General features: G+C 32.2%; 1 protein-coding gene and 1 pseudogene across 1 annotated transcript; both read left to right on the top strand.

Annotated features, from left to right (window-relative positions):
* Window positions 1–370: 370 nt before the first annotated feature.
* LOC139900025 (UDP-sugar pyrophosphorylase-like) lies at window positions 371–6,407 on the top strand (annotated as a pseudogene).
* Window positions 6,408–10,428: 4,021 nt separating this feature from the next.
* LOC139900024 (uncharacterized) lies at window positions 10,429–10,791 on the top strand. The gene has a single exon (XM_071882837.1). It carries the CDS (start codon window positions 10,429–10,431, stop codon window positions 10,789–10,791), a length of 363 nt encoding a protein of 120 aa, XP_071738938.1.
* Window positions 10,792–19,746: the final 8,955 nt, after the last annotated feature.

Here is a 19,746-nt window from a genome sequence, read left to right as displayed (position 1 = left end):
AACAAATAATCCTCCGACTTAGAAGTAATGATATTATTGAAGCTAACCTCATCACCGCATACTAACACTCATTCAAACGGGCCGAATGTACATATATTCGCGACATGGGCTTTGCAAGATATCAAAAAACCGGACAAATACCAAACGTAACGAATCAACAATCAAAGGTTACACACCTATTTCAGGAGGTCATGAGTTCGATCTGAGATGCAAAATATTTTCTTTGAAGTTACACACCCATTTCATTTTCGAACCTTGCGGGAGGGGTTTTACCACACGATGTCGGTATGAATTTTCTTGTTAACTCACGAGGGGCGGTATGGGAAATGATTAGATGAATGGGGTTTCCTAGATTTGAATGAAGGCTAAGATGAGAACTAAATTGATGGTAGTGGTATACGAATTAAACGTCTCAACTCTTTTGATTCAAGATCCATTTTTATATTCAAGTAGCAGTCTCTGTCATAGTTTGTAATTAGTGTTATTATCATCAGTATTAAAATAAAATAAGAGGGCTTCTTCAACAGTGAATTCCGCCATTGATAGAATTATATCATTCTATCTCCTCACCAGGTACCTATATTTGTATAATTGATTTATTTATGTTACTTAGTATATCATTTTTAATTTAAAAACATAGAGCTTGGAAAGATGTTATTGGAAATGGGTCAGGGTCATTTGTTCGAACTTTGGTCTGAACCTGGTGTTGATGATAAAAGATCATTGCTTTTTCAAGTAATTTGTTAATATATCTTGTAAATCTTTTTTTTAGCATCCTTTTCAGTCGCTTTAGTCTGTTGATCATAACTGCTACTTGTATTACATATGACATTTAGTTAGTTATTTTAGGTAGCTATTCTTGATCATGCTGCATTTGTTCTTGTTGCAGGAGGGCTTGGTTGGATATAATGGAATAACGGTTTTTACGCCAATTATAACTAATTATCAAATCAAAATTGGGATTTTAAACATTTGCTTAAAATTTGTTCTTGTTTGAACTTTTACTCTTGAGGGTTTGTTTACTGGAATTTGTTTCTTACATAATTACATTGAGTCCATATTGTTCTTATCTGAAACTAGCTACTAGCAGACTGAAGGTTGAGTTTTGGAAAATTTTATTTAATAAAAACATAAATGTATCATTTTCTATAAATGAGGCAATGTTGTTAATTATAAAATGTAGGTGAATGCCAAAGAGATGTAACCTTAGTGATAATGACATCAGATAATACACGTGAACTTACGATACATCTGCTGGAATCAAATTCTTATTTTGGCATTAAACCTTCATAAGTTAAATTTCTGAAACAGGTAATGTTGGCTCATTATTTGTACTCGTTACAATAGTTAAAAGGTGTTGCAACTCACCCTAACTGTTTTCCAGGAAAAAGTTGCCTGCTTGGCTGATAATGATGCCAGGCTTGCTTTAGACCCGAGCAACGAGTATAGAGTACATGTTACATACATTCAAATTGATCAAATTCTTATTAGCTTATTACACTTACTTTTCATTTTCCAATAATTAACTCTGTTGTTGTCTATTAGACAAAACCTCATGGCCATGGTGATGTTCATGCTTTTCTTTATTCAAGTGGTCTTCGTAAATAATGGTATGTAAACTCTCTTATTTATTGTTTTTTATTTTTATCTGCGTATGTGTTTGTGTATGATTTAGCCATTTAGGGTCTCATTATTTTGTATCTCAACTCTCACGTTGTATAGCTTATACTCCGTATTCCTTTGATGGTATTTAACATGATAACATGGCTAACTAGTTTCCTGAACTCGACTTTTTATCTATGAATCTATCGAAAAAATGTTACGCAGGAAAGATGCTGGTTTGAGATGGGATATATTTTTCTAAGATACAAATGGGCTTCTTTTCAAGGTTGGCCTAGAATGGTCTTATAATTGGTCTTCACATGGACAATAATTTGAAATATAGCTTTAATTGTGTTCTCCATTTTTAGGCTATTCCCTGCAGCATTAGAAGTTGGTGCCTCTAAAGAATACCAAGTTAATTCTATAATTGGTATCTCGAGAGGCCAAAGAAGCTATCGGAGGCATTACTAAGTTTACTCATACAGATGGTAAATTACATTTACCCCTGTATTTACAGCTTTTCAATGTATTTTTATATCTAATATATATGATATCCAGGGAGGAAAATGGTGATCAATGTGGAATACAATCAAATTGATCCACTGGCTAAAGTAACAGGTTATCCTGATGGTGACTCCAATTGCGAAACTGGCTATTCTCCATACACATGAAACATAAACCAAGTAAGATATATACCATCTCAAATTATTTAATCATATGCACATAGATACGGTTGTTATATCAAAGGAAAAGCATATAATCACACAACTTGATTCGGTGTTGGATACAAGTCAAGCTATAGTTGTGATACCTGCTATGTCTCATTATGAAGGGTGCACCTTACTTAAATGGATGTCTAATGTCTTAGGGCCATTAACATTCCTATTTTTAAATTAGTATTTTACTTGCTTTCGATAACCATGTCACTGTTAACTTGGAGTATTATTAATAAATTGATGTCATGAATGCCAATACTCAATATAAATAGATAACAACTAAAACCTAATGGGCCCTTATAGAGATGGGCCTACAAAGCATAAATATAACAATAATAATGATAATAACAATATCGGCTAACATCCCCCCGCAGTTGGAGCGGGAGCTGAGCGAACGCTCAAACTAGTACTGAACTCATCAAAAAGAACAGTAGGAAGGCCTTTGGTGAAGATGTCGGCATACTGATATATACAATTTTTGTGTCTTCAATGTTTATAAACGGTGGGTTCGACAAGTAGATTTAATTGAAATATTGATATATAAAATGGATTGAAAATAAATACAAACCGATGAAGATATTGATGATGAATTTTGTTGATGCTGCAGCAGTGCGGCCGATTGAGAATTTTGGGTAATTAGGTTAAGGCTCTTGATACCATGTTAACTTGGAGTATTATTAATAAATTGATATCATGAATGCCAATACTCAATATAAATAGATAACAACTAAAACCTAATGGGCCCTTATAGAGATGGGCTTACAAAGCATAAATATAACAATAATAATGATAATAACAATATCGGCTAACAGTCACATGCTTTATGTTTTCATGGATATGCAACATATATGTGTGTGATTGTAGTAGTTTTAAAATACGTTTCTTTTTTTCTTGGAAACAAAGCTTAGAATGGAACAAAAGTGGTCCAACAGATTTGATTCCTGTTTGTTGTACTATAGGTTGTACTATGTAACAACCTCTTAACTTTCTCAACAACCTCTTGTAATTTTCTGATTTTGTTTTATTTTGTGAAGGTTCTAGAACTTGACTCCTCTATAAGAAGAGGCTGCTAGAATGTAAAATGGCAGATTTGATGAATATGACTTTTTATTTGCTCCATATCTTTATTTATAGGTTATACTCTCTGTTTTTGTGGTGTAAGTTTAATAGTTCAACAAATCAGTCCAACTTTAAAAAAAGAACAGTCTAGCTTGTTAACAATCTGTTATAAACTTTAAATCACTTCACTTTTGCTCATCGGCTGATTTGTATAAGTTCTCTAGAGGAATATTTTATGATAATCATTATATTGCTTGTGAAACTTTATGCAAGTTAAGTGCTATGTAAAATGCGGGTCAAAGTGGAAGGTTCTATGAGTTATAATGGCTGGACAATGGAAGGTTCTATGAGTTATTTGATTAAGAGATTATATGTCTGGTTTGATTATATGGGCCATGAACACTTCATGAAGACTCGATTTTAATGGTACTTGTAGACTAACCTAGTATCTCTAGATTTATATATAAAACTATAGTGGGAGACATTAGTTAAGCATATTTTTAAACTTATAAGGAACCAATATGTTCTTTCTCTATCCAATGTGGGATGGGATATAACATATACTACCACCCACTATAATATAGAGTATTATAATCACTCAACATTGAGAATCAATTATTATAGAGAAAAACATAAATGTATAATTAGCACAAAATTAATTACCTGGTATATGTTTTCATAAAATTTCACCGCTACCGTCGTTACAATTATCGTTATTCCCATTACGGTTGTTCATGCTATCTTCACGCCAAATATAAGAAGTTCTCAACTTCTTCCGGAATTCTTACATGTTGAAATATATACAAATACAAATTTTACAAATAATTAAGAAATGAATGAATCGTGAGTAATAATAAAATTAAAATATCATGTTAAATAGTTAATGAATAAACAAATTTACCTGAAACATCATCTAACATATATACTTACGGCATCCGGTCACGTTACAACCTCTAACAGTTTCATTTCTATTAGGTTCATATTCTCACCACAATCGATACCGTCAAACGTACTAAGAAATTGTTTTACCCATATTCAAGATTCTTTCATGTTGAAATATATACAAATTAAGAAATGATCAATGAATTGATAAAAGAATATATTTCGACATCAAAGAATTTTGAAAGATGTTCAAACAATTTCTTAGTATGTTTGATGGTATCGGATGTGACGATAACATGAAGGCTAATGGAGATGGTGGATGATGTAACGAGACCGGTAGCGATAAGTGTCTGTTAGACGTTAGATGACGTTTCACTAAAATTTGTTTATGTATTAATTGTTTAAAAGTCTATTTTAATTTTATTATTTTTATATTACCCTCTCATTTCTTAATTATTTGTATTTGAATATATTCAATATGTCAGGATTTCGAAAGAAGTTGAAAGAACTTACGTTTGACGTGATTAGTGGTGGCGATAATGAGAACGTCGGTAATGGAACAACGGAAATTGTAACAACGATGGAAGGTCGATTTTTATGGATACATATATACCAAATAATTATAGATGGATTTATCAACTACCCGATAAATCTAACAACTTGAATCCTCACTTCTTCATAGCTCTCATTACCAACTCGGTTCCTGACACAAATGTAGCCAAAACCAATGTTAACACCATTAGGCGTCAACTTTTATCGCGGTCCATCAAGATTTCAATCAACTTTCGTGACTACAGCTTGTGTTCTTTGACCGGTCACATCTACACGTTGAGACATCCATGATGCACTCGTCGATTATATGATCGTCAAAATCTGCTCATATATGTCCGTCGGTTGACCATTCAACAGAACACGAGAAATTCCAGGAAAGTGATAAAATATTTCAAGTTACATGATCATTTTCCTCAATTCAAATGATAAAATATTTCAAGTTGCAAAACCTAAATATGAACTTAAACCACGTGTTACATGTACGGATTCATCGTTTAACTCGTTAGAAACAAAATTGCCCCAGTGTTTGGTCATGTCGATTGGAGTGAAAATGTTTCGACCTTCTTTCTCCGGTGTGTCAAGAATGTTCTGAAATGGTTGCCGATTGATACGCCTCCCTAGAGCCTTTTGCGGTTTCACACCAGAGGCGTATTACTCCGCGAGCGTTTCAGAATTTTCTGGACACACTTGATATTGATAAAGAAGGTCGTAATATTTTCACTCCAATCGATGTGACCGAACTTTAGGGATAATTTGGTTTCAACATGTATAAACAGTGAATCCGTACATGTAACACAGGGTTTAGGTTCATATTTTGTTTTTGCAACTTGAAATATTTTACCATATGAATTGAGATAAATAATCACTCAACACAGGGCTTAGGTTGATACTGGTTTTGCTAACTTTGTTTTTGACAATCAAAGCCAACGTAGTGTGGGATATACCCTTTCCGTTTCCAGTAGTCTCATCAGTTGTTGTTGTCTTTATATCATATTTGATTCGCCAGTAGCAACAATCTTAGCGGTGGATGATGGTGGTTGAGAGCGCCTGAACCAACCTTATGAACCACGGAAGAGTATTCATCGCTGGCGGATGAGCTGTAGGTACTTTTTGATGCGCTTCGGTTGGTGTCTACGAGAACTATCTTAGAGAAAAACGTAGATGATTGATTTAGAGATGGAAGAAAATTAAATGTTGAATATACATATTTATAACTGAGTTTTAATAGCAGGTTCCTGCTACAAGAAACCCAAATTTGTTCTCAAACATCTCACATAACAAAAATGAGGGCGAATCTCCCGGAAATAAATGATTGCAATCCTCTGCTAACGGTGTTTTCGAGGACTAAATGAGGGCTAAGATGCAAATGAAAAATGATGGCAGTGGTGTTACGAATCAAAATTCTCAAATCTTTTTAATTCAACATCCGATTTTATCTTCAAGTAGCAGTCCGTTTAATATTGGTTAGTGTTATCATCATTAAAAGTAAAACCTCTCCTCACCAGGTACCCACATCTCCTCATTTTTTTATTTAAAAAGATAGAGTTTGGAAAGATGTTACTGGAAATGGGTCGGTCTGAATGGGATGTGTTTTAAATGTCTTCTCATTGGTAAAAGTTTTGTCCAAGTATTGTATAACACAAATAAACAAAAATTAAATTCGAAGTTAAAAAATAAAGACTCTCAAAAGTCAAAACATGTAACTTATTTTTGACAAAGGGAGTATTATAGTTGGTGGTACTATAAGTATATACGGTAGAGATTTAGTCGATGATTATCTCGAAGTGCTTACCTAATGTTATGAAAAAGATCAATGATAAACTTACGTAAGTGAGCTTATCAATTTGTGACTATCAGCAGATTCAAAAGCTTGAAAGAATCCAATTGATGGATTCACACCATCTGCTGTAATAAGTTTGGCACAATTGAAGATTTCCAGCCTACAATCTAGAAGCTCACCTTCTAGATATTCAAAGTAGGCAACCTTGACAACTCATATGGAAGTAGCAAAGTTGATGACGATGACGGCCGCCAACGTTCTCCGTTCACACCATTCCACCGCCATAGAATTTTTACTATAAATAGAGGTGCAAACCTCAGTTGTAAATTATCCTAAATCACTCAGAGAAGTGTAATCACAACCTAGAGAGTGTGTGTGAGTTTTGAGAGTTTTTTTTTTGTAAAAGTTTTGTAATACTCTGTAAATCTATTCTTGTGAGTAATAGAGTTGTTTTTCTCTCAAATTTATATCTCCCAACGTCCAGGCGATCCCCTCTTCCTAACAAGTGGTATCAAGAGCTTGGTTAGAGACGTTGGTTGAGTTTTTGAGTCTTCTGAAGTTTTCTCAAAATTCAATTTTGAGTGTACCATTGGATTCGTCTCGTCGAACCGAGTCCAACGCAAAAAATGGCGACTTAAACGGAGATATAACGAGCCCAGAAAACGCAGTCAAAGTTTGGTCAACTCGCCGGAATCTCGCCGGAGAAGACGACCGGTGCCGGAATTTTCGCCGGAAGTTAAAAAATAAAGACTCTCAAAAGTCAAAACATGTAACTTATTTTTGACAAAGGGAGTATTATAGTTGGTGGTACTATAAGTATATACGGTAGAGATTTAGTCGATGATTATCTCGAAGTGCTTACCTAATGTTATGAAAAAGATCAATAATAAACTTACGTAAGTGAGCTTATCAATTTGTGACTATCAGCAGATTCAAAAGCTTGAAAGAATCCAATTGATGGATTCACACCATCTGCTGTAATAAGTTTGGCACTTTGTTAGGTTCTGGGGTATATATTTTGTAGGTTCCATTAGGGGAAGTTTTGACTTGTGGTGATGATAACTTTATACAATATGAGGTTGATGTGAAGGGGAGAATGTTACTTGTAAAATGTAGGTGAATGCCAAAGAGTTGTACCATCAGTTACGTGCTTTTCAATCCAAAAACACAGAAAATACATTCTCTCTAATACCTTAGATTCGATTGTCCTTGCCTGCAATCGAATGCGTTCTTGTCTTATCCCAATTTGGATTTCGTGATAGCCGAGGCTGGTAGGGTCCAAATACTAATTTGGGAATTTGGATTTCACGATTCAAGAACCAATCGAATTATCAATTACAACCTTATTTTCCAACAGTTCATGCTCTTCTTCTATATTGAAGTGGTCTTCTTAAAGAATAGTATGTAAATCCACTAATTTATTGTTTTTATTGGCGTACGCATGTATGTATATATTTTACGATCTCAATGATTTGTATCATGACTCTCATGTTGTATAACTTATATTCCTTTGATGCCATAACACACAATAACATATTAACATGGCTAACTAGTTTCCCGAACTTGAGTACTTTAAAGTTAATTTTATAACAGTTAAAATTTGCTCTTAAAGCGATTAAATTCATTTATGAATCTACTAAAACAGGAGTGGAGGCATGATTTTAAATAATTGGGGTCACAAAATAATATCGACATATATCAACTATCAACTATAATAGTTTAATTCACAAGCTATTACTATATTAACTACAAACAAAATAATCAAGATACATTTCGAAATTTTAATTGCTTCATTCGAAACGCTAGAAAGTGTCTTTTTATTAAACCAATAAGGCAATCATTCAAAAATTCCTCATGCATTGGACTACCCAAATCTAATTTTACAAGCTTCATTTTTAAAAATATATATGAATAAATAGAAGAGACATGTCTAAATAGCCGCACTCGAAGCCACAAAATTTCTGTCGAACTTGGACATTAATAACATCGCGAACCCGAAAGAGAGAAAGCGTTGCATTAAGATGAAGAAGAACTTGCTCCAAGAATACGGTGACTTAATTCAGTTGTCGGATGAAGACGACGAGCAGTAGTTTAAATTTTTAGGACTTTTTTAAAAAATAAAGTAAGTTTAGGTCGTCTTTTTATTTATTGTAATTTTCTATTTTTAGGACTTTTTTAATGTAATCGTATTTTTATTATTAATTTTAGCGTGTTTTATTAAATTAATTTGTTATTATAATTTCAAAATAATAATATAAATAATTAAACAAAATAAAATAAATACATGAAAAATGAAAAAGAAATAAAAAATACTCCACCCCTACCCAACAACACGCCACTCAGCACGCCACCCATTACACAGCAGTCTGGCAGCACGCTCATCAACCACCCAACCCTACCCAGCAACACACCAACACGCCTCGCAAGGTTAAAAATGGTCTTAGAAAAAGTACATGGTCTGCTAACTAAAATTGGGTTGTGGACTACAAATAAAAGGAATTATTCCTTAAATGTCACTTTTTTCTAACTTTTTTGCTTCAAAACCGAGAAATTTCTTTTCAGACAATTTGCCCGCACAAATCGCAAGGGCGCAAGGTGCATCTTTGCGATCTTGTTCTCCGGTGGAAGCAAGGACGCAAGGTGTCTCTTGTTTCTGCATGCATATCATAATTAATGTTTTTTTCAAACATTTCATCAAACACCTTACTTGCTCCTTAAGTGTTTAACGACATTGTCGAACCATGTACTTAAAAATGACTCGATTTTAGTTTTTGTTTTGGTTTTTGCACGTGTTACATCCAAAAAGATATGTTAAATGGATTGAAAATTGTTCAAGATATATTCTCATTAGAAGAGGAGGTAGTGCTTGGAATAGTTGGAGTGGTTGAAATAGTGCACGTAAGGTGTTTGATGAAATGTCTGAAGAAAACATTGATTATGATATGTAGGCAGGAGCAAGAGGCACCTTGCGTCCTTGCTCCCCGGTAAAAGCAAGGTCGCAAGAGGCACCTTGCGTCGCAAGGTCGCAAAGTGGCACATTGCGCCTTGTGCGGACGAATTGTCAACTATTTTTTATAGGTTAGTGAGGCAAAAAAGATAGAAAAAATGGATATTTAGGTGATAATTTCAAAATAAAAATGCCATCGGTGCACATAAGATTTTGGATGGAGTCACGTACACAAAATCTATTTTTTTACACTACCCACAGTACCCAATAGGTAACTCCGCCTCTACTGAAACGATGTTATGCATGAAAGATGCGGATTTGAGATGGACCTTGTTTTTCAAAGATACAAATAAAATGAGCTTCTTTTCAAGGTTTGCCCATATGATTGTAATAAAGGTGTATACAACATACCTGAAACTGAAGAAGAAGTACCAGCAGCATCAACACCTGCAGATGAAAAGTCAATGCATCAGGTCAACCAAATACAGAGACTACTGTCGGACTCGATTTCAGTTCAATACACCAAGCACTCGAAGTCTTTTATGCACTGCAAGAATATGTAGTTAGATTAGATAGCTCATTTAGACATGTGACTAATTTAATTGTAGAATAGTTTGTTAGAGTTCGTTAGAAGCGATTATTAGATTAGGGCTAGTATAACTACCCGATTGTATTGTTGTTGTAATTAATTTTCCAATTAATGAAATTCTCAATTGAAATGTCATCTTCTCCATCTCTCAATTTCTCTTTATGGTATCAGAGCAGGTAAACCGTCGAGATTCCGGCCATCTTCTCCGGCTGAACTCCGGCGACATGCAACAGGAAATCAAAATCACAAAATTAATCAAATTCAATCAATCAATCAATCATTCACAAATCAAATTAACACAATGACGAACACAATTGATGATCTGATCAACACTACAGATACAAATTCAAACAATCATCCTCTCTACTTTCATCAGAATGATCATCCAGGACTCATTCTAATCTCAAAGAAGCTAACTGGATCAGAAAACTATGGAAGCTGGAAACGTTCAATGATGATAGCATTGAATGAAAAGAACAAGCTGAAAATTGTAACCAAAGAATACAGTGAACCGAGTAGAGATTCAAACCTAAGGCCACTCTGGGAGAGGAACAATGACATGATCATCTCCTGGATCTTGAACACAGTTACAGATGAGATCAGCAACAGTCTCAACTTTGTTGCATCAGGCCTATGGAGTGAACTTCAGGAACATTATTCATGAAGGACACATGATCTATCAATTAGCTAATGATATCTCACAACTAAAATAGAATAATTGTGCAATTGAAGTATATTACCACAAGCTGAAGGGTTTATATGATGAAACGGATGCTCTTGAATCACCATACATCTGCAATTGCACCTGTACATGTGAAAATGGAAGGTTAAATGGTGAAAGGGAGCAAAGGTGTGACGACCCGGAAATTTCCGATCAAATTTAAACTTAATCTTTATATGATTCCAACACGATAAGCAAAGTCTATAATGTTGAGTCTCGAAAACTTTGGAACAGTTTACATAAATGCATTTACCCTTTTGACCATTTCCGACGATTCACGGACAATTTATTTGTAAATAGGTATATAATTAACCATATATATATATATATATATATATATATATATATATATATATATATATATATATATATATATATATATATATATATATATATATATATATATATATATATATATATATATATATATATATATATATAAAAGTATATATGATAACTAACAATAATAAAATATAACTTGATAACTTAAGCATTTGAATTAAAAAGGTAAAATAATAATATAGAATCATTAAATTGTTATTAAAAGTGAAGCTATATGTATCAATATATATGCTTTCTATTATATTGTAGTATATATAAACCTTATAAATAATACGTATATATACTACAAGTATAAATAGAGTTGTTAGAAAAATATTGTCAATACTTTCAATATTAATATCAATAGTATTATTATTAATATTATTTTAAATATAAAATCTATAGATATGAATTTGTTATATACATAAGTTGTTATAATATTATAATTACTAATATCATTATTAATTATTAATACTAATAATATTAGTATTATCATAATTAGTATTATTATTAATATTAATATTATTAATAATATCATTACTATAACTATTATTATCATTATCATTAATAATAATAATAATATTATCATTACTATCATATCATTATAAATTTTATTACTATTATTTATAATATTAAGTGTATTATTATTAATATGGTATATTTATTAAGTATTAAGATTAATAATAAGTTATAAATAGAGATGTATAAATATAGATTTATTTATATAAGTAATATAAATACAGAAATTTCATATACATATAAATACAGATATATTTACGTAATATTTATCTGTTTCTTAATTTCCTTGTTCTTCTGTTTTCCTTTGATAACATGTCGACCACAACTACACTACAAAACAACATTGAATCAATCTTATACTAAGGGAGTCCATCAATTATTCACAGAAAGTCTTCGCTTGCTCCATTCCGATTTTTTTTATATAGAAAAATAATATCACAGCTCGTTACCTCTGTATTCCATCTTTTTGGGCATATTTTGATTTCGAACAAATTTTCAAAATTCATAAATGCAGAACGTTTCTAATTCATGTCGTGAATCTTTCCTCAAAATCTCAGGTTTAAATTCTCAATATTGAGTACGAATTTGGCAGTTAAAGTTCTAATCTTAAAAAGTCAACTTTGTGTTCATCGCGAAATTCGTTTTCGTTCTAATGTTTCTGTTGAAAGTGTTAATTCCTATAGTTTCTAAGAGTGTATTACAATGTATTTCATGTATGATTTTGGCCTAAAACGTTACCAAATAATAAATCAATTTTTTTTTCTTTCTAAAAACCGTAGCGACAACAGCAGATTGCTGTTCGATTTCTTTTTCATTTTTTTTGTTTTCACAGTCACATTATATGATTTTATTACAAGTCATAAACAAAAGTATAAATTCATTTTTATAGTTATGAAGGTTAATTGGATCGATTAATGTTTGAGGAAGAAGAAGGAATTAGGAAACAGAAAAGAATACGGTTTATAATTAATTGGAATATGATATAATCAGATAAGAAGACACATCAGAATGGTTAAGGGTGTAATTGGTTTAATGAGTGGTCGAGGGTTCGAGCCCGTGCAAGGGCATTTTTTTTTTTGGAGCTTATTATTGTGAGGTAGTCACCATCTTTTTTATTATTATCCTTATTATTTTGTTATTATTATTATTATTAGTAATTATTGTTATTGTTAATTATTGTTATTACTAATATTAGTAATATGTTTATTAGAATAATTAAAAGAATTATTATTATGGTTATTACTAGTATAATTACTATTATTATTAACATAAGTATCATTATAAACAATATTTATTATTATTAGTATTATCATTATTAATATCATTATTGTTATTATTATTAGAATTATAATTATTAAGATTATTATTAATAGTATAAGGATTAAGATGGAAACTTCATTTAATATTATTATTATTATTACGACTATGGTTACAAATATGATTTTTAGTATTATTATCAAAATTATGATTATGATTATTATCATTATGAAAATAATACAAATTATTATTATTTTCGTAAATATTAGTATTAGTATCTTTTTATAAATAATAGAATTGTTAATATTAACATGAGCATTATTATTTGTATTATCACGGGTATTATTATTATGTAATTACTAAAATCTGTATCATAATTATCATTAATGGAAAAATTAATATTTTTACAATTATAATTATTAGTATCATTATTATTATCATTAATAGAATTATTAACATTATTGTCTTATTAGTAATATTAAGTATTATAATTATTATCATTTTTACCACTATAAATATTATTTCGACTACTATTATTTATATACAAATACTATATATATATATATATATATATATATATATATATATATATATATATATATATATATATATATATACATATATATATATACATATATATATATACATATATATATATATATATATATATATATATATATATATATATATGTATATATATATATATATATGTATATATATATATATATGTATATATATATATATATGTATATATATATATGTATATATATATATATATATATATATATATATAACAAAATGAATATAAGAAACATATATATAGTATTAATATAAAAAGGATATAATTGATACATTTATATATATATTTGTTCGAATACAACTATGTATATTAATAAATATACAAATGATATAGGTTCGTGAATCCGAGGTCAACCCTGCATTGTTCACTTGTTCAATGACGTCATATGTATTTTTACTACAAAATACAGTATTGTGAGTTTCATTACTCCCTTTTTAAATGCTTTTGCAATATATATTTTTGGGTTTATAAATGTTTTACGAAATAGACACAAGTAATTGAAACTACATTATATGGGTGAATGATCGAAACCGAATATGCCCCTTTTTCTTGGTAACCTAAGAATTAGTAAACCGATCTACTAATTGACGCGAATCCTAAAGATAGATCTATTGGGCCTAACGAACCCCATCCAAAGTACCGGATGTTTTAGTACTTCGAATTCGTTTTTATCATGTCCGAAGATTTCCCGAAATGATAGGGGATATTCTTATATGCATCTTGTTAATGTCGGTTACCAGGTGTTCACCACATGAATGATTATTTTTGTCTCTATGCATGGGACGTATATTTATGAGAAATGAAAATCTTGTGGTCTATTAAAATGATGGAAATGAATGTTTATGATAAACTAATGAACTCACCAACCTTTTGGTTGACACTTGAAAGCATGTTTATTCTCAGGTATGAAAGAAATCTTCCGCTGTGCATTTGCTCATATTAGAGATATTACTTGGAGTCATTCATGACATATTTCAAAAGGCGTTGCATTCGAGTCGTCGAGTTCATCAAGATTATTACTAAGTCAATTATAGTTGGTTATATTATGAAATCGTATGCATGCCGTTAACTGTCGATGTAATGAAAGTTTGTCTTTTAAAAACGAATGCAATGTTTGTAAAATGTATCATATAGAGGTCAAGTACCTCGCGATGTAACCAAATGTAATGTATTCGTCCAGATAGATTAGGACGGGTCATGAAAGTTGGTATCAGAGCGGTGGTCTTAGCGAACCAGGTCTTTCATTAGTGTGTCTAACTAATAGTTATTTAGATGCATTAGTGGGTCTGGACTTCGATCGTGTCTGCATGTCAAAAGTTTTGCTTATCATTTCTAGTCGAAAATCATCTGCTTATCATCCTTAGAAAATTACCTGCTTATTATCCTTAAAGTCTAGACACGTCTTACTGCCTCTATTGCATAGACAGTGTATAGATAAATTGATATCTTAACGTATCTGTTATTGTTACATTTGCCTGACAACTTCCGTAGATTCCTCCGGAACTTATGGGATTTTTGTATTATATATGCATATGTAAATTATGTATTGTAGGGTACTAATCTACATCCTATAATCTATTTCTTATCGAAAATCCTTCATCTAATCGTACGAGATGAATCCCTCAACCAGTTCGAATTCCTCGAATTCCGACAGCTATTCCGATATGGAGTTTCACCTAAGCTCCGAAAGCAGTGTCACCAGAATGAATCAACCAATCATCCATCCCCAATTCATCTGATGAGTTCGTAGTCGACTTAATCAATGGAGACGCGAAGAAGGCGATCCCTTCCACCAACCGAATTTGCCTCTTGACAATGAACCTGAAGCGCTTACCGGCGAACCTGTTCGAGACATCATTTTCTCTCTCATTTCTAGAGTATCTCGTCACGATCATATACTATCTCAGATTCTAAACCTCATTCATCTGCTCATCCCAATCGACAATCATCCCGGTGTAATAGAAGAAGTCAACGAGCTTCGCGCCCGAGTTGTAGCCTTGGAAAATATGGTGCAAAACGTACCAGCTTCAACAACATCACTGGCACCAACAGTATCACCAACATCAATACCAGTACCATCAACAATCCATGCCTCAACATCTCATTATGTACCTCGAGTATAATCAACGTTCTACGAACCGTTCTATATTATTTATCTTCGTTCGACATGGCGATTATGTAATCTCTAATGTTTTAGAGATTATATATTCTTGTTCTAATGATAAATCAAATGAGTTTAATATCATATTGACTCATTAAATCCACGATTTACATCTGAAGAAATATATATGTATATATGTTTTCATAAAGATTATAATTAAAAAAAAATTCTTTTGTACAAACTGTTAATGGTGAAAATATTTTAACGGGTAGGTAATACCCGAGGAATATTTAGATTTCACATTAATAAGTCACACTTTACATTCTTCGAATCTGATTCAACAGTCATTTACTATCCTACTTACATCCACAGATATACATATCCGTTCACCACAGAATAACTATTCAATTTCATATTTAGATTTTGACCTATCAGAATCCAACAAGTGGCATAATGAAGATAACATTTGACAAAATAAAATTTGTTAGAAACAAACGAATTAACTATATGAAATTATGTTAAGAATCCACGCTAACAAAATCCTAGCTATCTGTTCCTAGCTAACTGTTAATTCCGTATTACATTTTATTTATCGCAATTTAATTATCGCAATTTATTTATCGCAATTTAAATTCTCGCAATTTTATTTATTGTCATTTAATTTCTGTTATTTTTTTTACGCACTTTAAATCGGGACACGTATACAAGGTTTTGACATATCATATCGACGTCATCTATATATATTATTTGGAATAATCATAGACACTCTATATGCTATAATGATCGAGTTCGCTATACAGGGTTGAGGTTGATTCTCAAATAATATATATACTTTGAGTTGTGATCGAGTCCGAGACATGTATATAACGGGTCACGACATGTATTAATTAATTCGAATATAATATATTAAACTACATATGAATTGTTGAATTACTAATTGTGGACTGCTAACTGTGGACTAAAAACATTGGACAATTAAAAAGAATTAAAATATTGATTATAACATATGAAACTAAACATTTTTTCAAGTTTACCACTTGATTTCATCTTAAACCTCATTTGTATCTTGACGATTACAATCTGCGATTCAAACCTTTCATAATTCTTGAAAACACTTCAATCGATAGGATGAACCAACCGCACTTCATCTACGGAAGAAGAGATTGATGCATATAGTTATGCACCTGAAAATACTCGGAACCTGTGTAAACGTTTAACACGTGTATGTTCTAGCTCCTTTGGCATTGTTATTACCGAAAATAACATTTTAACTCTTTTTCAAATTAGCCAATTTTGTCATAGCTTCAGCAAATCAACTTCTACTTCCATTCGAATTAGCCTTATTATAACCTCGATATATAAGTTTGCCTGTCGTCATCGTTACCGGGGAACCGTTTATATTCCACCACATTAGCAGTAAACTTACCAGCAACTTCAATGAATTTGGACTTTCCGAAAAATCATTATATTCATTGAAACCCCATCATGTATTCATCTATACCCTATAACAATAATTGCCATACCAATTACCCAGAATCAGCAATCAGTATTTCGAATCTCGTAGCCTTTCTACATCAATAGTTATATGTATACATATAACAATTATCTTCTAGAATTACGATCTTCAATTCTAAAATTTTGAAAAGCACCCAGCCTATGAATGAATACATTGAACTTTGAAAAAGCTGAATGAAGCAGCAGAAAACTGTAGGCAACCATAAACGACCTTAATCGTCGGAAGTTTGATGATAAAGAATAGTATGTTGGAAAAGCTCAGAAAAGTTGGAACTGAAAAACGGATTGAGCTAACCACGAAGGAGAGGATCCCCTGAGAACTCCAATTTGGTGAGAACCCTGAGAACTATGGTGGACGAACAGAAAATTGGAAAGGTCGAACAATTTTTTTTCCCGAACAAAATCGAACTAAAACATCAATTGATTGCAGGTATTTAAAATTGATACTATCTACTTTTTTCACTGTTGGCTTATTTTGTAATTTATTTTTTGATCATGTGTCTGTAACATCCCGTTTTTCCCGTACATATCGAAAGGTACATACTAAATCATTGTACGTTTGTAACTCGCTAGATTGTGCGAAATTGTATATATATATATATATATATATATATATATATATATATATATATATATACATGATAATGGGTGCATATACAAGTTTATACGTGGGTTTTGATAGCGTTAAGTCTTGTGAGACCATTGTTGAAGGTTAGGCGAATATAGGAAGCGGGATTTAAGTGTACGAATTAAATAAAATCAAAATTTGCTTAAGTTTGTCGAGGTGTCCAGGTGACGGCTAATGCCGCGCCGCGACAAACTGGGTCGCGCCGCGACATATAAAGCAATTCCAGATTAGAAGTTAAGTTAAAAGGGGTCGTTTTTCCTTCGTTAGGTCGCGCCGCGACAAATGGGCCGCGCCGCGGCACCTCTGCAGTTCTGACTCCGATTCTAGCTCAAATTAAATAAATTTAAGGGGCAAATTGGTAATTTAATGTGTAGATCAGATAGGAGCATTAAACCTCCACCACTTGTTCATTTAATTTAATTTCTTTTCTCTTTTCTTTCCAATTTCTCTCCCAAAACTTAAAACCCATTTGGATTAAAAGTGAGATTTGAGAGTGAAGGATTAAGGGTTGATCTTTAGAGCAAGAATTAAAGTTGTTCCTTGCATCTCTAGCTACACGTTGATAGTCTCGGTAAGTTCTAACTCTAAGTTTTGAGTTTTAAATTGGTTAATGGCTAGGGTTTTGGTTACTAGAGATTTGTAAGACCCATTTGGTGGTAAAACGGGTGAGTTTGGGTTATGTTGTTGTAATGAAACCCTAATAGCCACAACCTAGGGTTTTGGCCTTCTGATTTGAGGTTGTAAGTGTCAATTGATGTTGTTAGTCACTAATGCACTTTAAGATTTATGAAAGAAGTGTTAATGAGTAAGTTTGCCTTGATTGTGAGTCTAAGTATTATAAAATGGGTCAAAATGTACTAGTTGACCTAATTAGATGAAATGGGTATGGATTACCCTAAGTTTTGTGTTAATCGAAGTTAATAGACTTTAATTCACTAGTCTTAGTGATTAAAGTCGAGTCTTGGCCATTTATGGGCGGTTGTGAGTAGTTGAGTCATTTAATGCAAATTGGGTCATTAAATGCTCAAGTGGGAGTATTGTGGTTAATCCCACTAGTTGTGAAATTGAATGTGCACTTAATGATTTAGGTACATTGCGTTGAAGCTCGGAAGTGCTAAATCATCATCCTTGTGACAAGGTGAGTGGAATAATTATACGTTCATGTATATGGCGTGTTTATTTGTGAATGTTATGGTATGAACCATGTGCCGGTAGTGCCATAACATATATGTGACGGATATAGGATGTGAACCACGTGTCGGTAGCATCGAGTGTGAACCACGTGCCCGTAGCACTATAAAATGAGGCGTGAACCACGTGCCGGTAGCGTCAAAGTGTGAACCATGTGCCGGTAGCACTATAAAAGAGTGAGACTCAAATGTGTATGGTGTGAACCACGTGCCGGTAGCACCATAGCGTTATGGTTAACCATATTATGTTGTGATCGTTTAGCATTATATATATATATATATATATGGTGTTGAGTATATGCTAATGAGATTTGGTGTCAATGTACGACTTGTTGGTATTTCGGGTATGATTGACTTGCTATGTGAGTTACATGTTCGTGCGAGGTATTTGGTATTTGTGATTGCAAATAGATGGGTTATATATATGTATGTATAACTATTGCATTCACTAAACATTGCTTACCCTCTCGTTGTTTACCTTTTTATAGGTTCCGGCTTGGACAAGGGTAAGGGCATACGGTTGGATTAGTTGTCTCCCGTTTGTGTTGACAGGGGGTGCTTTTTGGATAGCTTTTGAAGTGGCCTAACATTTTGGGTAGTTTAGCCCCAAACCATGCTCGAATGTTGTTTGGATTATAAACTATCATTGTAGTAGGTCAAACTTGTATTAAACTTAATTACTGGCCTTTGTGCCTTTGGTAAACATTTAAATTGTTGTACGTTTAAATGGAACTTATGGAATGGTTTACATATTTAATTGGCGCGTAAATGTGTATTGTATAAAAAA

The sequence above is a fragment of the Rutidosis leptorrhynchoides genome, chromosome 3 (genome assembly GCF_046630445.1).
Source record: "Rutidosis leptorrhynchoides isolate AG116_Rl617_1_P2 chromosome 3, CSIRO_AGI_Rlap_v1, whole genome shotgun sequence".
Taxonomy (NCBI): domain Eukaryota; kingdom Viridiplantae; phylum Streptophyta; class Magnoliopsida; order Asterales; family Asteraceae; genus Rutidosis; species Rutidosis leptorrhynchoides.
Note: the sequence above shows the minus strand (reverse complement) of the source record. Positions and strands in the feature narration are given on the sequence as shown.